The sequence below is a fragment of the Balaenoptera borealis genome (assembly GCF_965194805.1).
Source record: "Balaenoptera borealis genome assembly, chromosome: 17".
NCBI lineage: Eukaryota > Metazoa > Chordata > Mammalia > Artiodactyla > Balaenopteridae > Balaenoptera > Balaenoptera borealis.
Window position 1 is genome coordinate 59,455,037 of NC_138876.1, and position 23,736 is coordinate 59,478,772.

Genomic DNA, 23,736 nt, shown 5'->3' on the forward strand with positions numbered 1-23,736 from the left:
TACTTGGGCTCCCATCCTCAGTTCCTGAAAATGATTCAGGAGAGATGACTTTTGGATCCTAGCAAAGGATGGGGGCTGGCTGCCAGGAGAACCAAGTATGTGATTAGAGAGTTGAAACTTTCAGTCTCACCCTGTCCTTAGGGAGGGGAGAGGGCCTGGAGGTTGAACTAATCGCCAGTGGTCAAAATTTAATCATTTGTGCTTATGTAATGAAGCCACTATAAAAACCCAGAAGAATGGGGGTTCAGAGAGCTTCCAGGTCGGTGAACACGTGGAAACCGGGGAAAGTGTCACACCTAGAGAGGGCATGGAAGCTCCGTGCCCTTTCCCCATGCCTTGCCCTATGTGTCTCTTCATCTGCCGATTCAGATCCTCTAATAGCTTTGTAGAGTAAATCAGTAATCTAGTGAGTGAAAGGGTTTTCCTGGGTTCTGTGAGCTGCTCTAGCAAATTAATCAAACCCGAGGAGGGGGTCATGGGAGCCTCCAGTTTGTAGCCGGTTAATCAGAAACGCAGGTAACTACCTGGACTTGCAGTGGGCATCCTGAGTTGGAGGGGTCTTGTGGGACGGAGCCCTTTACCTGTGGATGCTGATTCTAGCCCAGGTAGACAGTGTCAGAATTGAGTTGAATTCTCAGACACCCTGCTGGCACCCGAGAATGGCTTGCTGGTGTGGGGAAGCCTCCACATTTACACATTGGAGTTGGGTCCAGGAACCCCTTTGCAGGCTGCTTTAACAAAATACCAGAGACTGGGTGGCTTAAACAACAGACATTTACTTCTCACGGTTCTGGAGGCTGGGGAATCCAAGATCCAGAGGCCAACTGATTCAGTTCTTGGTGAGGGCCCTCTTCCTGGCTTGCAGACGGCTGCCTTCTTGCTCTTGTGTCTCTTTCTCTTATTATAAGGACGCTAATCCCATCATGGGGCTTCACCATCATAACCTCTTCTAAAACCTAATTACCTCCCAAACGCTGTGCCTCCTAATACCGTCACATCGAGGGTTAGGCCTTCAACATAAGACTTTGGGGAGGACACAAACATTCAGTCAGAAACACAGACGATGGTGTCCAACTGCCTAGATGGGAATGCAGTATCCACTGCTTACTTTGCCTTACCTCTCTATGCCTCAGTTTCCTCATCCCTAAAAATGGGGGTAATAATAGTATTGACCTCATAGACTTATTATGAGGATTAATGGAGTTCATGAAAGCAAAGCCTAGAGCAGCAGCTGGCAGATAGCAAGTGCTGCATAAATGTTAAATATTATGATTTATTTAAGGAGGTAGGTTATACCCTGGGTTTGACCCTGTAGGACCACAATCCAAAGGAGTTATAATAAAGGTAACTTTTAGGCAAATATCAGAGTGGTCTTTGGACAGTTCTGGACACAGGAAATCCTCCCAGATGCTTTATTTAACTTGACTGTCTTTTTCCTCTGTACCGTGACAGCAAGTATAACCCATGCCTGGTCAGGAAAAACACATAGGCAGACAGCTGGTCCTCAAGGAATGTATCTCAGGGAAGGTGTCCAGCCTGGGGATTTTCGAGCTTTGTCTGAAAGAAACAAGATCCCTGTGTTAAATTGCATAATCACCAAAAAGAAATAGTACTTGTGGAGGGCATGGAAATACACCACTCAGATCTCCTTTCAAAATGAAGCTGCAGCTGCAGGGAACACAGTTGCCGGCCAGCCTCTTGCTGCCACTGCTTTGAATCCGCCGCACCTGGTAAGATCATGCTTCCCCCCTGGGCTGCTCCTCTCCAAGGACCCGGCACAGCAGGGCTCCTAGAGCTGGGTCATTCTGCCCGACACGGGGCTTCTCTAACAGGCAACCTCTGCTCAGGGCACCATCAGCTTGAGCTGAGACTTTCTTAGAACTGCTCCAAAGTACTTCCTAGCCAGTCCTTCTGTCCTCACTCCTTCCTCACAGGTGTCAGACCTGGGGGGTGGCCTGCAGGCTCTCCTGCCTTCTCAAGCTCCCACCCCCTCTCCCTTCATAGGCATCTTCCCTAGTAAGTCACTTACAGAACTGCTCTTGTCTTGGTGACTGCTTCTGGGAGGACTCAGACTGACATAGCAGCTATTACTACCTCTCTGAACTTCCAGAAGATTTACCTGCCTACGAATGAAAGCGGGTGCTTATTTCTGTCTGTGCTGGTTGAACCTTCATAGAAATAGCATACCAAGTGAGAAAAGAAATGTCCATGAAGTCAGTGACATGTCATACTGAAAGGGTTTTTCTCCATAATTTTATAATCATTTTAATTGGCTCATTTTCTCATCAGATTTCAAATAAATCCAGATTCTTAGTCCATATGCATGTTAATTCCTTATCATAAGATTACTGGTTCATTTCAAGTATGTAGAAAAGCAAATTTATAAGCCTTCCTAACGATTCAATAAAAAGGAAAAAAGACAGATAGGTAACCACTGAGCTGTTGACTAATAGGGGCCTATTTGTATGTGAAATATTTAGAACTTCATAATAGCACAGAATTGAAAGATATATTGAATGGGTAATTCCACCGTAGTTTAATCAACATGCTATTACAGTAAGTGCACCTATAAACTGCTGCTGTGCTCGTATGACAGTTTAAATGAGTGAAAAATTACCAGCAGAGGTGGAAATTATTATTTATACCTGATAGCTATACAATTGTTTTCAGTAATGCTCTTTACATTAAATATTAATTCCAGCATCCTAGGCTTATAAGCCATTTATATTGTTTTCAGAAGAAATGTGAAAGAATAGCTACAATGCTTTGCTTCCCCTGCACTGTAGACTTCTCTTGGCTTCAGCCTAAGCCTTGTTTGGCATTACTAACCTGTATTCATCCACCTCTTATTACAGGAAACTGGATATGCCCTGGCCAGTGGCCATCCAGCCATGTTACTGATCTGCTGTTATGTCCAGCAGTAACCTTTGCATTGTGTTCCTGACTGTATCAGTTTCTCCTGCTTATTCCTTTGGGGAAGTCATGTTCCTTGTACACAGAGTATACACAGCTAAATGTGCAATTGTTCAGCCTTTGGGTGTTCAATAAATAGGTTTGATTTCATAGTGCTTAGATTGTACTGTTATAAACACTTTAAGAATGATAGAGTTACCATTTTCTAAGGACAAGATACCTAACTGACAGTTTGAATTGATCTGTCACCAAATAATAGCTGTATGAATTGACAGAAACATATAACCGTAAGATGGTTAAAATAGAAACGAGAGAACACAGGAAACAGAGCCACTGATGTTGTGTGTGTGTGTGTGTGTGTGTGTGTGTGTGTGTGTGTGTGTGTGTGTGTGTGAATGAGGATCCTCTAGAGGGCGGTGTAGATGCTTCCACTCATCTCCCAGAATCTCAACATTCCAAGTGTCTCATGTAGAACATTGACAAGGTGTGGGGCAAGGAATTCTGCCTAAAGCAGTACTTTGCACATAGTAGACTTTGAATTGAAGCTTGTTTGAATTATATTAACAGGAGATTATCTTCAACAAAACCAACTCCAGAAATAAAATTACCCACAGTACATACCTCAGGAAAGAGAACCACAGTCTGGCTCACTGATCTGAAACAATCAATTTAAAATGAGGATAAACTGGTTCACTTCTAGCCTTGAAACTAAAGATAAATGTTTAATAAGAGCAAATATCAGATTGAACCATATGAAACTACCACTTTTGTAGATTAAAAAAGAGTGAATATCAGCAATTTCATATGGTTTAACCTAACAGTATAAAACAGGTATTTATTTGGGTAGGGGTTAGAATTTGGGTAGATGAGCTGAATTGAAATTTAATCATTCAAAACATTTTAAGAATATTGTAAGAATTCTATTTAAAGAAAATCCATAGAGAATCTTCTTGAAAGCAAAACACTTTTTTTAATAGGAGTAAAAAGCTTAAATTCAATCTATTTTTGTCGACTTGAACTTTTATATTCTATGTTCTCATTAATGTGGAATCACCCATGTATATAAAAGAAATCCTTTTCAAGGATTATCTTAAGATAATTTTAAGTGTAATACAGAAAAAAATGTATATTCTAAAACATATTGCATTAACTTCACAAATATATTTCAATTATAGAAGATGACAAGTATGTCTTGAATTTAAAACAAGGTTATAAAGAAGATCATGAAAACGGCAGTAGTGTGGGGTGTGAAGACCCCACTGAGTCACTGGAATAAGGTAGGGCTAGCAGAATGGCCAAGTGCTCTTAGAAAATTACCAAAGTCTCCACATTTGTAAAATGGGGCAGTAACATCAATAAATTTAAGTGACAATTTAAAATAATGTACATAAAGCATCTGGCATTGGGAATGCTCAATAAATACTAGCTATTATTAGAAAGAAGATGTAGTTTTTTAAAAAAAGATTACATTTTTTCTTTTTTTAAGCCAAATCTGGAACTTGAGCAGCTTAAAAAGGAGTTAATTCAGTTACATCCATACCATTTGTCCCCCTCTTTTTTTTTTTTTTGACTTTTAAAAAACTATTTCCAGCTTTATTGAGGTATAATTTTTTTTAAAAACATCTTTATTGAAGTATAATTGCTTCACAATGGTGTGTTAGTTTCTGCTTTATAACAAAGTGAATCAGCTACACATATACACACGTTCCCATATCTCCTCCCTCCCGCATCTCCCTCCCTCCCACCCTCCCCATCCCAACCCCCCAGGCGGTCACAAAGCACCGAGCTGATCTCCCTGTGCTATGTGGCTGCTTCCCACTAGCTATCTATTTTACGTTTGGTAGTGTATATATGTCCATGACACTCTCTCACCCTGTCACATCTCACCCCTCCCCCTCCCCATATCCTCAAGTCCATTCTTTAGTAGGTCTGTGTCTTTATTCCCATCTTGCCACTAGGTTCTTCATGACCTTTTTTTTTTTTCCCTTAGATTCCATATATATGTTAGCATACTGTATTTGTTTTTCTCTTTCTGACTTACTTCACTCTGTATGACAGTCTCTAACTCCATCCACCTCATTACAAATACCTCCATTTCATTTCTTTTTATGGCTGAGTAATATTCCATTGTATATATGTGCCACATCTTCTTTATCCATTCATCCGATGATGGACACTTAGGTTGCTTCCATGTCCTGGCTATTGTAAATAGAGCTGCAATGAACATTTTGGTACATGACTCTTTTTGAATTATGGTTTTCTCAGGGTATATGCCCAGTAGTGGGATTGCTGGGTCGTATGGTAGTTCTATTTTTAGTTTTTTAAGGAACCTCCATACTGTTCTCCATAGTGGCTGTATCAATTTACATTCCCACCAACAGTGCAAGAGGGTTCCCTTTTCTCCACACCCTCTCCAGCATTTATTGTTTGTAGATTTTTTGATGATGGCCATTCTGACCGGTGTGAGATGATACCTCATTGTAGTTTTGATTTGCATTTCTCTAATGATTAATGATGTTGAGCATTCTTTCATGTGTCTGTTGGCCATCTGTATATCTTCTTTGGAGAAATGTCTATTTAGGTCTTCTGCCCATTTTTGGATTGGGTTGTTTGTTTTTTTGTTATTGAGCTGCGTGAGCTGCTTGTTGTCCCCCTCTTTATAGCATAAGACAGTGGAGGCACCAGTCCTGCCACAGGTGTAGCCGAAGTCTGCAAGCAGGTCCCACACAGGCTAAACATGAAATAAACCAAAAATTTAAAATATAACAGCAAGCCCCAAATTCCCCCTTAGCCTAGAGCAGGGGAGCAGATTAGCCCATTGACTTGCTAACAGCTCTCCTCTGCCCAGCTTGAGCAGCCGCCCCTGGAGAGCAGGGCACGTACCCCAGCGCCTGCAGTACGTGGGCGGTGATGGCTCCAAAGCTGCTTTCTCCCGACGAGGGGCTCCCTCTCTCACTCCCAGGAAGCCTGCTGGGGCGGCTTGGTTGGGAACAACATGAGCCTCTGTCTTTGGAAAAACAGGTAAGATGGCAACAGCGGTCAATCCTAGCCCACATTTAGGCCTGTTGCCAACATAAAAATGTCACCATAATAATGTCACCATAATAATGTCTCCATAATGAAAGAGGAGAAATAACAGAAATAAGAAACAGTCTTTTTTAACCTTATTTTTTTTTTAAAAAAATCACCTCTTTTCCCCTTAATTGGCAAACCAGAAAACACTAGACTTGTTTTCTCCCAACTGCCCTTGTGAAATAACTTTTATCACCATAAATGTAGCTAGAAGTTCTTTACATTATTGAGACCTAAATGGGTTTCAGGCCTCGGAGCAATAATATAATTAAGCCCACCAGAAAGTCTGGAATGACCCGACTTGGACATAAAAGTAAGAGTGAGAGATGCAATTGTGATTACAGTTTTCTTCTTGAGGGCAGCTGTGGCGTTTGACCTGCAGCCTGTTAACCTGCAGATGGCCTGAATGACTCGGGGCTTCAACCCCATTAGCCTGGGCCCCACTGCCTCTGCACACAGGGCAGGCCCCGCCCGACGAGGTGCTCCCCAGGACTCAGGGACTGACCAGCTGACGGCCCACAGCAGCCCAACCAGACGCTGGCTGAAACATCCAGGAGCCCTTTCCAGACAGTCTGACTACCTTGCTTTGGCCATTGCTGAGTAGCAGGCAGATGCTTCATGGGATGTAAAGAGTCAGCAAGGACCTTGGCCTTCCAGAGGCCAGGAGGAAAGAGACCAGCAGGCCCCGGGCAGGAGACAGGGTCTGGGGCCATGGTCATCTGCAACTCCCTCCATCTCCTCCTCTGTGCACAGAGTGCACACGAGTCCACATGTAGACACTCACACGCAGACCCAGACACGAAGCTACACACACACACACACACACACTCTCACAGACACACAGAAAGACACACACTGACCCACACAGGACATCAACCCAGACAGACACAGACACAGAGATAAACACACACACAGGACACATACACACACACTCACACATTCACAGACCCACAGAGATACTCACACAGAGACATGAAGATATACACAAATACACTTACACATTCACACACACTCACACATTCACAGACCCACAGAGATACTCACACAGAGACATGAAGATATACACAAATACACTTACACGTTCACAGACACACAGAGAGACGTTCACACACAGACCCACATAGGACATCAACCCACACAGACACAGACACGAAGATATACACACACACACACAGATTCACAGATACTCACAGACACACAGAGAGACACAGACCCACACAGGACGTAAGCCCACATAGTCAGACACACACACACACACACACACACACACACAGGTACAAGTGGGGATTTGATGTGCGCCCTCTGGTCGTCTATCATCTGCTGCCTAAAAGGCCATCCCAGAAGGGCACTTCCATGTTCACAGAAGGCTTTGTGTTCGGAGAAAACTGCGTGGATTTAAGACCAGCCTCGTGGCTCCCGGGAGAACATGTTGGCTGCAGTCAAAAGCGCCAAACCTACACAGCAAGAAGGCCATCCAGGGATGTTCACGATGCTTCACGGAGCTACACTCCGCAGCTTGCTCACATCCAGAAGTCCAGCTAATCACACAGAATTGTTTTCAGGGGATTTGGAACTTATTATTTAATAATGTTATTGCTGCCATTCCAGAGTTCACAGATGGGTCTGCGAGCCTTGGTGAATACAGGAGAATGAGCCCAGACACTGGAACCACATCAATTCTGCAGAGATAGGCCAACATCTTTTTAGGACCAGTAAAAAAAAAAAAAAAAAAGAAAATTCATGTGAATGATTTACTTAATAGCTGAATTTTTGAGAAATTGTTTTCCACACGAGGAACGGAATGCATTACCAGGTCTAATGAGCTGAGAGAGAGCGAGTAGAAGAAAACTGCAGAAGTTCTTCAGATCTGCTTTCTGTGCTGCCCCCTGCCAACCCTCAGCCACTGCTGACCGCCACTACTTAACGCCAGTTTGTCCCAAAACCCCTCAAGAATTTACTTTAAGCAAGGTTTCATGCTGGATGTTGGAAACAGATGCCAGACTGAGTCATGGTGTGCAGGGGCAGGAGCGGGCACAAGCAACCCAGACGACACAGCGGGGCACCTGGCACGGCTGGGCGGGTGTCAGCAGGCTTCCCGGGAGCGGGACGGAGCTGCTGATGGGAGGGTGAGGAGAAGCAGGCCAGGTGGAAAGGGGAGGAAGCTTGTTCCAAAGGCAGAGGGCGTAGCTTGTGCACAGGTACAGAGAGGAAGGTGTGTCTTCTTGTGGAGAATTGCTACGAGTGGGGAGCTGCCCTGCAGGGCACCTGCGCTGAAATGGGGGCAAGATGGGGAGACCCCGCTAGAGAGGGCCACATGCTTCCTGCACTGGGGTTTGAGTCTTATCCCGAAGGCTGTGGGAACCTCCCAAGGACGTATGTCTCCACATCGCCACTGCTGTCCTCAAGCTGTTACCTCCTCAGCTCTCTTGTAAACCTCCTGCTGCCCCTCCACCTCTCCCCTTCCTTGACTCTCCAGACATCCTGGTCATTCACCCTTTATTAAAAGCTTGAGGGCTTCCCTGGTGGCGCAGTGGTTGACAATCTGCCTGCCAATGCAGGGGACACGGTTTTGAGCCCTGGTCTGGGAAGATCCCACATGCCGCGGAGCAACTAGGCCCGTGAGCCACAACTACTGAGCCTGCGCGTCTGGAGCCTGTGCTCCGCAACAAGAGAGGCCGCGATAGTGAGAGGCCCGCGCACCGCGATGAAGCGTGGTCCCCGCTTGCCACAACTAGAGAAAGCCCTCGCACAGAAACGAAGACTCAACGCAACCAAAAATAAAAATTAATTAATTAATTAAAAAAAAAAAAAAAAAAGCTTGAGCCACCTACTCACAGCTTTCCTCTCCAGGATGACATGAGTGACCCTTACATATGTGGCCTCACCATTCATGATTCAGTGACCTCCACCCCTACCCCGCCTCTGCCCTCTTCTCCTGCGGCTGAGCCTTGGCCCTGCCATCTCCCAGGATTTCTCTCTCTCTGGAATTCCATCTCTGGTATTCCCGTCCTGCTCAGAACCTCCTGTTCTTCCAGCTCTTTCTCTCTTTTGCTCCCACCACACTCGTGTTCAGACCTCATTAAGATCTCTGGTTTCTCTCCATTTGCTCTCCCATCTTTTGGTCCCCTCCAGCCTTCACTCACTTCCTAAGCCAGCCAAAATCGTACGGCGCTCTCTCCAAATGCAGTTTTACCAAAACCTCCCACTTTCTTGCACACCTCTTCGTTGTCGCCCCAGGAAAAGCCAGCGGCTGCTCCCATGTATCCCTACTCCAGCTCTCAGCCCCACCCCGCCCCACCTCCAGTCACCATCATGAGAGGATCAAGGCTTCCAACCTCAGCAGAGCCTTCCTTGCTGCCTGTCTTTGGGTGTCCCATTCAGTTTTCTCTCCCGTTACCCCTAACAGCGCTGTCAAACCTTCAGCCTTCCAGGGTCCCCTCCCCCACTCCCCACGGAGAAACGTGTCTGCTTCTGAGGAAGGAATTAAAGCAGAAACCTCCAAAAAGAGACATCGTCAAGTGCCCGAGCCCCACGCCTACTCATGTGCCTACGCCCAGGCCACCTCTGTTCTCGCCGTTCCAGTTATAGGGGACCAATGCTCCTCCTTCTGTGTAAGGTGAATAACACCTGAGCCCGGGACCCCGCTCTGTGCAGCCTCAGTGAAGACCTCGTCCACTTACTGTCCATCCTCTCCTGGATCTTCAACCTCTCCGTGCCACTGGCTCTTTCCTGTCAGCGTTTCAATGTACTAGAGTCCCATTCATTTGAAGAAAAAGCAAACAGACAAAGACCCTCTAACTTCCTCCAGGAAATGCAGTCTTCTTTCCATCACGGCCAAGCTTCTTTAAAAAGTCGATTACGATCCCTGCCTCCAATTTCTCACCTCCTAGTAACCATTCACTCCTCAACCCACAGCAATGCCACTTCCTTTCCTGCTAAAGTTTCTGCTACTTCCCGGCTGCTAGTTCCAGGGGGCCCGCTGGTCCTGATGGGCTTGGTCTCCACCTCCTTTGATGCTGTGAGCCTGTCCCTCCTTGAGAGTCTCTTGTCTCTTGTGTTCTCCAACCGCTGTCCTCATTCCTGTTCTACCCCCGTCCATTCCTGCTCAGTGTCCCTGAGCGCAGGTGCGAAGAAACCCGTAAGCATGTTAGTGGACTGAGAAAAAGCAAAGTGGGCACAGGAGAAGGAGCAGGATGAAGATGGCACAGGTGGAGGCATGGCTTCAAGCAGGAAAAGCAACACTTGAACCACCTGTGAGGCTGAGGAAAGGAGGCGAAGAAGCAAAGTGTGAGAGAGGTCATGCCTGGAGGCCTCAATTTTCTCTAAAATGTAGGAGGTTAGAGTATCTGCTGTTTACTAAAAACACTAATTCAAAACGATCCATGAAGCCCAGTGTTCATAGCAGCATTATTTACAATAGCTGAGATATGGGAGCAACCTAAGGGACCATCAAGAGATGAACGGATAGAGAAGATGTGGTACATATATACGACGGAATATACTCAGCCATAAAAAAGAATGAAATTTTGCCATTTGCAGCAACATGGATGGACTTGGAGGGCATTATGCTAAGTGAAATAAATCAGACAGAGAAAGACAAATACTGTATGATATCATTTATATGTAGAATCTAAAAAATACAACAAACTGGTGAATATAACCGAAAAAAAAAGAGCAGACTCAGATATGGAAAGCAAACTAGTGATTACCAGCAGGGAGGTGGGAGGGGCGATATACAGGTGTGGGAGTGAGAGGTACAAACTATTGGGTGTAAGATAGGCTCAAGGATGTATTATAGAACATGGGGAATATAGACAATATTTTGTAATAACTGTAAATTGAGTGTAACCTTTAAAAATTATATAAAATTTTTTTAAAAACTTTTTAAACAGTGTAGTATTGGCAGAAAAAAGAGTATCTGCTATATGGGTTTGCAGGAGTTGAACCTTGAAGAGAGAGGTGAAAATAGAGGATAATCCTGGGTGTAGATGGAGCGTGTGCTGACCAAGGACAGATGAAGGGCCTGTCGAGGAAAAGCACAGGTGGGATCTATGCTGAGGCTGGACCCACTCAGCAGTGTCTCTGGTGGTTTCCATCAGCACTTGGCTGCCCCAGCGAGGTAGTAAAAAGCAGCCAGGGAGGATCCCACCAGGGTTTGGTTCTTCTGAGCCAGTGAAGCAAAAGGCTAGAAAGGCCAGGGATTCCAGGATGCTGATGAAAGACGCGTCCAGGGCATCAACTAGTGAATCCAACCGTAGGGAAGAGGTAGACAGCGGCAAGCTGGTAACCTGGGGGAAATCGGAAGAAGCAAGAGACAGGCTGTCTCTGGGGGCAGAAGAGCAGGTGCGGTGGCAGTAAGGCAGTGTGAGCTAGAGAGCAGGATAGAGTGAGGCTGGGGGAGAGAAATGACAAATTGTGGCCCAAATCCAGGTTTGTGTTCTTGTTTTTAATTTGTATTGTGGAAGTTTCAGATATATGTAGAAGTAGAGCGAATGGTCTAAATGAATCCCTCAATACCCATCTCATAGCCTCAACAGGTACTAACATTTTGCCCATCTTATATCACTTTTGGGGATGGGGGAGAAGAGGCTGTAGTATATTAAAGCAAATCCTAGTTTCTGTGTTATTTCACCTATAAATACTTCAGTAGGTATAATTCAGGTTTTTAACCTGAGAAAAGTTCACTGAACTTAAGGGTAATGAAAATAATAATTATTATTTACTGAGTGTTTAATATATGTCAGGTATTTTACATAAGTTATTTAATTCTTCCAAAACCCTGTGAGGTCAGTATTATTATCATTCCCATTTTATACATGAGGAATGAAGCTGCACAAAGCTACGAGATTTGCCTAAAATCACTCAGCTAGTAAATGGAGTTTCTGGGGATTAAACCTCAGTCTATCTGACTGCAGTGTCTTTCCCTCAATTTCAGCACTCTGCTGAATGTTTTGGGGGCTAAGGGGCCAGAAGTTAGGATAGTGGGTGCTTTCAATAGATCTCCTAGGATAGAAATTCCAGGCAAGGTAAAAATAATGGCTATAATTTATGTGCCAAAATATTCGATGACTATTAGGCGAGAGAGGTGCTGATGGAAAGGCTGGTGATGGCTAAAATAGGAAGAGGGAGAGAGAACTGCACAGCTGAGCCTCAGAAACCCAGGAGTTTTTGCATGAGGATGAAGAGGGATGGTCTCCTAGGGGGCAGGTCAAAAGCCAGCATCCTCTCCTGACATCAGTGGTGGGGGCGGTGACAGGAAAAGTAACCCCAACGGAAGAGAGGAGTAACTTCAGAGGAGAGCCCACGTACAGTACAGGGGAGAGGGGGAGGGATCATCGACAATGGGGTGCGGGGCCCAGGGTGCAGAGTGACAAGGGCCGAGAGAGAAGTCGGTGCTGGGAGGGCCCAAGAGGAGCAGAGCGGCAAGTGGGGGAAAGAGGGATGCCGTGTTTTCAGGCAAAGTGAAATGGACATCAAAGCAGTTGCCTAGTTCCGCGTACTCAACGTGCAGTCCGTGGACCAGTGCTGATCTGCACTCCGTTACCAGCCCACAGTGAGCTGGGTACAGAAGTTGAGAGGAAGCAGCAGTTTGGAAATGTACATAGAAATTTAACATGGCCACATCTTCCACGGCCCATTTTTTTCCCTTGTATTTTACCAAAAGTATTGATCCATGACAGATTAGAAATTTCTTAAAAATGATCCTTCCCCACAGGTCGTTTCAGAAGTACTGGCCTATGTTGCCTTACCTATTATGACGTGTTTGCTCTAATTTTCCCGTCTTGTTTAATCAAGGCCACTGGACCCTTTAGTGCACTGAAGGCAGCTTCTCTAATCTTCCCTATAATCTTAAAGGGAACAACAGCTGAAATGAAATTGGAGGAGTTAACACTGACCACTTTTGCTACAAGATCCCTTTAGAAAGAAAATGAAGTTTTCGTGCTTAATCACGTTTAACAGTTACTGAATCCAGTTTTCCAAACTCTCAGGAAAAGCTTTCCCAGAATTCCAAGATTGGGGTGTCACTGTGGCCTTTCTAGGGAAAGAGACTTTATTTTCAGACTTTATTCCTTGTTCAAAGATTACCACAAGTTTTAAAAGTAATTGAACTCGGTCTAGACAGCAGATTTTGGTAGTTGCTAAGGAACTGGATCGGTGCTAATCTGAGAGATGTATTCTTCATTTTTATTTCCGTTTATTACTACCACGCTTTAATTGCAGATAAATGTCTTTTATGGCTCTCTCGGGTGTAAAACACTTCTCTCTTAGCCGGTGGGTTAGCCAGGGGAGACCGTGTTTGTATGCACCCTGCGAACAGATGGCAATCAGGCATGAAGTGTTATCAAAAGAAGAAAAACGCTTCTTGTGGCGTGAACAATAGCCGGGCTTCTCAGCGCAGGCCACGGCCGAGCGCTCGGGGCCAGACCGGCAGCGCCCTCCCATGCGGGAGACCCTGGGCCTGGGCCCGTGTCCCCTGATGCTGCACAGCCCCCCAACTGCCTCTTCATGTCACAGGTGATGTCATTCTGCAACCTGCTGCCACGGTCACCAGGCAATCAATTCTTCCGATAAAAGATCGGTGGTCAAACCCCAGAAACTCATTTTCCACATGGCAGCCAGACTGAGCTTTTTGAAAAGCAAATCTGATAGCGTCACCCCAAGCTGACCTGACCTCTCCCAAGCCCACCCCACTTGAAACAATTCAGTGCTTCCCAGGGCCTTTAAGAGAAGGGCCTTACAGAACTTCACAGGCCCCACCTGTGCAAGGCACACCCCGCTCGGCCTTGTCATTCCTTTGACGGCAGCCTGGCCTGCACTCTCGCACTGCCCAGCCCGGGGCTCGTCCACGGCCTCAGCGAGGCGACACCAATGCCCCTTGCAGTCGCCCTGAGCCGGGAGCTCTCCCCTTAGCCAGGAGCACCAAATCCATCCACTCCTTCCTGACATTTGTCACGTCTGTAAGTTTACATTTATTTGTGTGTATCCCATGAAAGTCTGGTTCTCCAACAGACTAGAGCTCCGGAGGGCAGAGATTCTGCCGAATTTTCTTGAGACTGTATTTCCAGGAACTAAAGGAGCTCTGAGCACACAGCTACTACTGCAGGAGTGAGTGTTGAAAGCAGAAAGTTTTTCAGAATTAAATCCAAATGGGCACTCAAGGCTTTGGCAACTTGTGGACCGTCCTCAAGAGCCATGACGTCATGAGCTGTATCCTTGCCAAGGCACCAACGTGAAGCTCTAGCGAGGGACCCAGCAGCTGCTCCTCCCCATGCCAGTTGCCACCTCTTACTCTTGTGAAGTTTGTGTCTTTATGAAAAATAACACCACCACCACAAGCCACCCCACCCTACCCCCGCAAGAAAAGAAAAGTAACAACCGCTAGTGCTGGTGCTGAATAAGAAGAGCAAGTGAAATAACCTAACACTTTCCTCTTTCCTGTGGGGTGCTATGGACGTGTTCATGAACTTGAAGGTTAATAATAGCTAACATCCATGGAACCCTTACTGTAGTGAGGCTGTGTGCTTGTGCTTGCATACGTTTTCTCATTTAACCTTCTCAACAGATCTATTTTTATCTTCCTCTTTCTAATAAAGAAACAGAGACTCTGAGATGTTAAGTAATTTACCCAAGGTCACACAGCTAGTAATGGCAGAGTGGATTTGAAGCCACATGATCTAACTCATTCCAAAGTCTGTGCTCTTCACCATTACCTTTACCGCCTCTCCCAGAGAGGCCCTGGACACCTCCTTAGCAGATATGTAGGGAGTCTGTCCTCAAAGACTAAATGCTATCTGTTCATCGAGCAACAGATGTCTCTTAGTCTATTACTTTGGGTTTGAATTACGGTTTAACTAAAAATAGTTAAACAGCCTACCTTTAGCTTCTTCACTTTCCATTACATTTTCCAGTTTGACCCTTTTCTAAAATACAGATTGATCATCTATCTCTCCCCCAGGTTCCTGAAGGTTCAATGGCTTCCCTCTGCTTACAATACGACAAACCACTTAGCTTGGCACATGAGGCCCCATGAACTGGCCCAGGCTCTGTGTCCTCATCTCCCGTCCTTCAAATAGGACTCCTAAGTGGATTACAAGACAAGGACTTGCCTAATTCCTTGCCTGAAATGTGATTCTCCCTTCTTGAAATCCTATTCATCCATCGAAGCCAGGTCAACCTGAGGGACAAATCACATATAGAGTAACAGTGAATATTACTGTTTTTTAAAAATAATTCTAAATGTTATTAAGTCCCATAATACTCAACTAAGTCTGAGAGAAAAGATTAATTGAAAAAGGTCTCAACCTTTTGTAAACATATGATTAGTAAGGTTTTCAACAGTAGATTCAAATTCAATTTCAAATTAGGAGAGAATATGTAATATCACCTCCAGTGGTTTTTTTTCCAGCCTCAACAACTCTAAATCTACCAGAAGGCCTTTGTAGCGATTCTCTCAAAGTGTAACAGATTCTACTTTGTATATCATCTATTTGTGTTTAATTATAAGGATTTGAATTTACAGCACCAATGAATCAGTAATTAGATAGTACTGTACCAAAAGAAATTAAAGATAAAAACAAAAACACAACTCAGCACAAGGCCATATCATCCGGTAATATTTCATGTAACATGATAAAAATACTTCCTGAGAAATACAGATTAACTGAATCATTAGCAATGTATTCCTTTGATTTGTTGTTGTTAGTAAACTCCAATGCCAATGGGAAACTTAAAGGTAATCCAAATTCAGAAACACTCTGATTATACTAATGTTTATTCCCCTTTTTACTCTTCGTCAGAAATCTGCTCTATGACAGGCAATAATTATCTTGAAACGTCAGCTTTTGGAAATGCGACATAAAAATGCGTATTTTGTAATGATACATGCTCTATTGATCTCCATATTTAAAGAACACACAAATCAGCTTTTGAGTTAATTATCAGTGAGACCTCTAAAACAAAATGTGCGTGTTAGATGGGAAAAATCAAAAAAGCTACAGAGCAGATTGAGGAAGGAAAAATGAAGGTCCCTGAAACCAAGAGGGGAAAACCATGACTGTATAGCAGGTCCCATTAGGGATCGGGGAGGGTGGCAAGGGGACCTTCTCCCTACAAAGTGATGCCATTTCCCTGTGCCAGGCTCATGGACCTCTTTTCCAGGTTCTTACACCTTTTGTTAACAAAAGAGAAGGAGAAGACTGACAGTGGGAAAGAGAAGTCAGCAGCTCCTGTAATTCAGTCTTTGAAGAGATGGCAGCGCAGCCTGTTCAGGTGCGCCCCCCGCCGGCCTGGAGTGATCCTGACAGCTGGGCTCTGGGCCGGCAGCCGGTCAGAGGAGCCCCACCATCTACAGAACAGTCTCTGTAGCAAGCCTTTCTCCTTCAGGGCCCCCAAGTAACTCAGTCCCCCTGTGACCATGACTACATGGGAAGGTTGAGCCATAAAACACTCAAAGTTACCTTACGATGCTTTACGTTCTTTCCCTGGTGCTGTTTCAGGAGCCCTCATTTCTGGGGTGGGGGGGAAATGACATCACTTTTACTCCCAAGTACAAGGATCTTATAAATTGTGAATACTGTAAAATCTTTTAATGGTATGCCAAATGAGTGAGTAGTTTCTTCCCTAAGTGTATGAAATTGTCTTGAAAACTTCTGTGCAATGAATTTCATTGTGTGCTCTCAAGCTCTCTTTCTAGAAGTATTTTTCTCTGAAACAAGTAATTTGTCTTTTGATGGATCAATTGGCCAAGAGAGAGCATAAGGTAGTTTGAGAAGAACTATAGAAGAAAATTTCAAAGATTCCCATCTTTGGTACCTTAGATTGAAAGAGTATGCTTTGCTTAGTAGTTCAGCACCATGGTGAACATCAGAGAGCCAAATTGTAATCATTTTTGTAACTCCATGTTGAAATTAATCCAACCCACCTAAACTGGGAACCATTTGATTTTTCTCCAATTCAGGAATCTCTTTTCCCATTGTTGTTGTGAAGCAATGCCATAAAGTTTCTCTAAGGGTTCATTGCTTTTACAAATTGTACAGCACACCTGTGAATGAAAGCCACATTTGTCAAAGTGTCAATTCCTTTGTCGATATGCCTCATTAATCCTCTGGTGCTTCTTCAACTGTTCCCTTATTCGAAATGTTCATCTCTCAGGAGATGGTACAATTTATCTGATGTCAAGGTACTGCATACATTTTTGCCTCTCGATATTAACTTCTTTATTGAAATCAAGCTGGCTCCGGTTCACGGTGATCATTATCTGATGAACCTTTATTCGGGGTTAACTGGCCAAGATTAATGAACCAGAGTAACTTCTTCATTTCAGTGGCTCTTCACTTTAACCACATGGTAACTAACCCCTGGCCTAGCCTTCCTTTAGTAGAGTGTTGTATAGCAGAGCACTGGAGTTTATACACCCCTAACTGCGTTCTCCTCCACTCTCTCCATCTCGGTAAATGGCTCTAGTTAATGCTCAAGCCAAACACCTGGGCGCCTGCCCTTCTGCTCACCCCGCACACCAAGTACAGCAGCCAGTCCTGCCAGACCACCTGCTGCTGCCCCCAACCTGGTCCATGCCACTGTTTCCTCTTGTCTGGACTCCTAGCAATCATGTCCTAACTGGCCTCCCTGCTTCTATTCTGCCTTCCCTAAAATCCATTCTCCATATAGCAGCTCGGGTCATGAACTTAAAAATATTAATAATTTTATGTCACTAGACCTGTTTCAAGCCTTCTAGGGACTTCCTGTTGCACATGGAATAAAACCGAAACACCTTCCATGGCCACACGACCCCACAAGACCAGCTTGGCACCACTCTCCCCTTCTCACGCCAGTGGGTCTCTCTTGAAATATCCGGTGCTGATTCCCGCTGCCTCGCCTTCACACAGCCGTCTCTGCTGCTTGAGGTCCATTTCCCCTTCCCCTCCTCCTTCACACTTCATTCACCTCAGACATCACCTTCTCGGAGAACCTTTCCTGACCCCAATAAGTGCAGCTGCCCACAGCCATCGTCATGTCAAACTGTCGGTGCCCTATATAGCACTTGTCACTATCAGAAATTATTCTGTTCCTTTTTGGTTGTTTACTGATCGTTGTGTCTCTTCCCACCAGCCTCGTGTGTTGTTTACCATGCATCCCCTATGCCTAGAAGTGCCTAGCCCAGTACTGTACTTTCAGTAAGCACCTGTTAGATGAATGACCAGTGAATGAAACCATCACTTCCTAATACTGTAGGATTTTTTTAATAAATCAGATTTTTAAAATTTAATAATTTTTTTTGCCACGCCGCGCAGCATGTGGGATCTTAGTTCCCTGACCAGGGATTGCACCTGCGCCCCCTTGCGGTGGAAGCGCAGAGTCTTAACCACGGGACCGCCACGGAAGTCCCCTAATACTATATGATTTTGACTTCTGGACTTCGGCTTCCTTACCTGTACAGTAAAACTAACAAAACGCTGGGTTTTCATTGCGACAAGCTAAAGGAGTAAATGTGTATGGTAGCATGTGGTCCTTGGCATGGCAGGTGCAGAATAAGCACAGTTAACAATGCCCCTCCCTGTTTTCCAGGAAATCCTCAGAGGAACTGGACATGGACAAGGTGACAGCAGCGATGGTACTGACTAGCTTGTCCACCAGCCCTTTGGTTCGGAGCCCTCCTGTGCGGCAGAACGGTGAGGCTGGGGTATGGGGCACAGGGAGGACCCTCTGACACCGAGAGCAGAGCTTCTCTTTGAGGGGTCTCATTCCTGCCACACACACTGAACAATTAACGCTCACCCATCAGCAGGAAGTGAGGAGAAACGTGGAAGAAGTGGACCCCAGAGCTATCAGCCTCCTCCTCATCATCCCAAAGACCCCACTGCATCTCGTTCATACCTCCATCCTTTCACTACACATTTATTGATCCCCATCACCTTTCCAGAACACGTCTTTGAGAACTTGTGTTCCTTTTTTCTCCAGGTAAATGGAGATTGGTCTAATGAAGTTACTTCCCCAGCTTTTTTTTTCTGTTTGGTTGGAGAGGGAGTTGGATCAAAGAGCTCTGAAGATTAAATATTTTGAAAAAGAATTATCCTAGGCTTCTTAATCTTTTCTTTCATTCAGTATATATTTATTAGATACCATAATAGATGATTTGAATACATCACTGAAACAGTGTCCATACTCTCAGGTAGTGTACAGTCTCTTTGTGGTGGGGGGGGGGGGGGAGACTATCACAGCTGTATTAATGGCTAGCATTTATTGAGCACTTACTATGTGCCAAGTGCTAAGCTTGCTTTATCTCATGTAATTCTCGCAACAATTCTATGAGATGTTATCACTGTTTTACAGATGAGTGAACTGAGGCACTTGGGGATTAATTAACTTGTAAAGAGCAGAGCCGAAATTCTATTCTATCTTCCTGATTCCAGATCTTCTTAGTCATGATATAATATTGACTTGTGTGATTCAATATGATAAATCAGGAGGGCAGTAGGAGATGAAGTTGGAGAGCCTGGCAGGAAATCAGGGGGCCATGTATGCCTGGTTATGAGTTTGGACATTAATCTGAGGCTATAGGAGAGCTATTAAATGATTTAGGCACTGGAAAGTTATAATTGGATTTACAGGCCAAAACAAAAAATAAAGAAAAAAAAAAACACATGTGGGTGTCCTGAATCTTGGTGGTCACAGTGTGGATGCATATAGGGCCTAACTGAGACATGTGAAAAAGGCAGAATCAACAGGAGTTGGTGACGGACAGAGAGGATGAAGGAGGGGGAGTGATAAGGGTGACTTCTGTGAAGTTGCTGTGCTTCAGCAAGGAAGCCCATTCCCTGAGATGGGGAACAAAGGCAGAGGAAGACATCTATTAGTGAATGTTTGGAGCAAGAAGTGGGGTTGCTGAAGAAGATGATAGGTCCAGCTTGAAACACGTTTAGTGGGGAGTACCTGAGGATCATCCAAGAGGCAGCATCTGATGGGGATCTGGGTGCAGCCTGGGGGAGAGGTCTGGGCTGATGTGGAATTGGAAGGCAACATTTTGAAGCCATGAGCATAGATGAAATGACCCTGAGAGCGTTGTAGAGAAGTGGAGGGTGAAGAGAAGGTGACTAAGAGGGAAGTGGTGAGCCTTCTCATCATGGAAGGAAAAGAACCCAGGAAGAGGCGGAGGGAGGGGTAACTGGAGAAGCAGAGATTAGGAGAGTGTGACTTCATGAAAGTCAAGGAAAAAGCTTGTTTCAGGGAGCGACATCTGATGCTTCAGAAGGTCAAGCATGAAAAGGACTCAATTCTGCCTCATGAAGAATTTGGTGGCTTTGGCAAGAGCATTCACAGTGGATGGCCCATGGAGCAGAAGCCATATTGCACTTCAGTGAATGTACTGCACTGAGACCGCTGGATGGAACTTAACAGACAGGGAAAACCTTCTCCCAAAAGCCAGCCTAGTCAATAATGAGCTAGAGCTAGGGTTTACCCATAATCTGGTTGTAAGCAGGAGGTGTTAAAATAAATTTGTGGAACATCCACTGAATCCTCACCAAAACTTACTCCAATCCATTTGTAACTGGGAAGAATGGTCAAGATACTGGGAATTCAGATCAATACCAGAAATCAGGAGTGCCCACCGTCATGATTCACCGCAAGCTGGGGTGATGTCACCTCTTCACACAGAGTAGACACCGTGCTCTTGAGATGAGCATGATTTCCCCTGATGTCCCTCTCAGCTTGGCAAAGCTGCTAAAGAAAGATGATAGGAAAAGCAAAACTGAAGTCATCCCCAAAACCTATTCTAGGAAAAAGGAATTACAGAATGTCACGTAATCCTCAGGGGAAAACAGTAATTTTGATGTAATCGTTCTTTTTACCATTGAATATTTTTAATTTAGAACATTTTTAATATTCCTTTGTATTGAAATGTTAGAATCAAAATAAACCTTTTGCTTCTTCAATACAAACTTTTCTTAGTATAGTTATAAAGAAAGTGTTCATTATGACTTAAAAAATAACTATCCAAATAGTAATCCCAAATTTCTGATATCTCTCATTTATTCTGCAAAGGGGAGGAAATTCTTAAAAAGGGAAAGCAATTTATGATAATGAAGGCCTTTTTTTTAGAAATAAAAATTATCTCCAGAATGATTGTATATCAGTGAATTTTGGGAAACTGTTGTGATCCTTTACTGTGCTGGAAAAGGATCATTTTTTTAGGATGTGGGTCGGCAAAGAGGGTGAGATTCAGCAAAATGCCTGTCTGCATTTTTAGCAAACACATGTTTAAGATAAGGAGACACTGCTCTCTAAAAAATATTATGAATTGGTTCTGACTTTTTTCTGAAAAAATTTCTGAAAAATATATTTCTAGATTCCATTGTCCTTCTGATTAAACAGTATTTCTTTTTTAAATATTTATTTGGCTGCGTCGGGTCTTAGTTGTGACACTTGTGATCTTCAGTTCAGCATGCGGGATATTTCTTTGCAGTGCATGGGCGCAGTAGTTGTGGCACGCGGGCTCTCTAGTTGTGGTGCGTGGGCTCCAGAGCACATGGGCTCAGTAGTTGCGGCGCGTGGGCTAGTTGCCCCACGGCATGTGGGATCTTAGTTCCCCAACCAGGGATTGAACCCCCGAGTCCCTTGCATTGGAAGGCCGATTCTTAACCACTGGACCACCAGGGAGGTCCCTAAATAGTGTTTCTAAAGGAAATGTCATTCACAGGTAAACAAACAAATTAACTTTTGGCATTGACATGAAGCAGTGTAACCACACTGTAACAATTGTTGGTTCTCAAAATAATTTCAGTTCCTCATACTTAACATGATTACAGATCTTGCACTATGAACTTGTTTTATTTACAAGTGCATGCTGTGATATATTTATAAGCCTCCTGGGCTTGCCACGTGAGTTTGTCACACCAGGTAGTATTACCTAAGGCCTTACACTGGGCTCCTCTTGAAGTCATGTTGTATTGAATGGAGCTTTCTTATTTATTAGAGGCAACTCGGGTCCAGGGAGTATATCAGTCTCTGTGTAGACTACAGGGACTGAGATGCTGATTTGGTTTTGTTGCTGCTGTCAAGGTGTGAGCCTGCATAAATGACCATGTAATTCTGTTAGAGCCTGGCTTTAATGAGATGGTCAACTTACTTCTGCTATTCAACTTAAAACTTCATTCATCTAACTGAACTTTTTGCTTGACATAGTTGTGGAATATTCTGGAAGCCTATAATTAGGTGAAGGTAGTTGAGAAATTTTTCCATGAATGCTAGTCTGCTATTTGTCTTCACTTCATTACTAATTACACAGATGTTAACAGCATTTTTTTAATGAGTCATTTTGGGATTTTTTTCCTCCTTATAGTTAAAATATAGTTTTAATATATTCAAAATGTGCATTAATATGGAGAAGAAATTATCCAAAAAGAAAGTCTAATTTATACAAATGCTAATTAAGATTGGGCATTTTGAAAAGTAAAGCAAATCTTCTGTGATTAAAAGAGCCCCCTGAAGACATTCAAACTGGGCAAAGATCTCTCTATATTAGCAAGCATTTCATCATGTTTTCCCCCACAAGTGGAAAGGTAAAATTCAACACCAGTTTTATCAGTAATTATTACCAATAACTTCTTTTACGATCTCAGCTTTGCCAGAGAGAAGGGAGGACGCTCACAACACAGGGCCTGCATGTCCTGAAGGAGAAAGAAGGCCAACTGGTATACCAGGGTTTGGGGCCCTGGCCCGTCTAAGTTATGTACTAATCATGGTGAAATGGCAAATCACTTCAATTCCTGGGACTCAGGGTCCTTGTCTGTAAAAGGGGCATGATAATCCTTACCCTGAAAGATATTGTGAGAATGCATGAGATTGTGTGAATAAGCTTTGTAAGATGTAAAACACACACCAAATGTAAGGCACGATTATTTCTTATAAAAAGCAGGATGGTAAATGGCTTTAGGTAACTAATCAGAAATTCGTTCTCTTAGGTTCTTAAATCTTAGACTAACTCTTTCTATAAATGTATCCCAAGAATCACAGTCCTGTAAGAAATTCCTTTTAAAGTGTTAAAATGCAGAGGTGTGGGGTGTGGGGAAATACCGCAAGCGACTTCTCCCTTAGGGATACAGTCCATAAACGCCGGTCTTCCCAAACTTAGGGAATCAGAACATCTTTTTTTCCCTCGTTTTTATGTAATCTCCACTCTCATCCGAAAGAACTAGTGTTGCACAAAGCAACACCAATCACATAACTCTTAGAGAAACCTGTTATCGTGTGGCTAAAATAAATGTTTATAAACTATAACGCGGCTTTTTTTTTTTTTTTTTTTGGAAGTATAAATAGAGTAAAACGTACATGCGCAGCTGTTGGAAATTGCCAAGTGGGGTGCAGGTGCCTTCACCGGCATGGAATCCGGGCCCCGTTTCCCCTCTGACCCATGCCTGAGCTCCCCGGGGTCCGGGACTGGGTACTGACGCTGTGCTTGTGTGAACGGACAGAGGGCCTGAGCGGATCGTGGAAGGAGGGAGGCGGCGTGCCTTCCAGCACGAGCAGCAGCGGCTACTGGAGCTGGAGCGCCCCCAGTGATCAGTCCAACCCGTCCACGCCGTCGCCGCCGCTCTCCGCCGACAGCTTCAAGCCCTTCCGCAGCCCCGCGCCCCCGGACGATGGCATCGACGAGGCGGAGGCCAGCAACCTTCTCTTTGACGAGCCCATTCCCAGGAAACGAAAGGTTGGTTTCGGGTTTCAGTTGCGGGACGGTGCTTTCCCTCCGCCTTCTAA

The 23,736-nt window shown here is 44.4% G+C and overlaps 1 protein-coding gene across 3 annotated transcripts in view; it reads left to right on the forward strand.

Annotated features, from left to right (window-relative positions):
* Positions 1–23,736, forward strand: part of ZNF704 (zinc finger protein 704) — a 218,841-nt gene that overhangs the window by 152,090 nt on the left and 43,015 nt on the right. For all 3 annotated transcript variants that reach the window (XM_082363482.1, XM_082363484.1, XM_082363483.1), the window contains exons 3-4: positions 18,550–18,653; positions 23,454–23,686. In XM_082363482.1, coding sequence (XP_082219608.1) covers positions 18,550–18,653; positions 23,454–23,686 — 337 coding nt within the window. The remainder of the gene's footprint in view (positions 1–18,549; positions 18,654–23,453; positions 23,687–23,736) is intronic.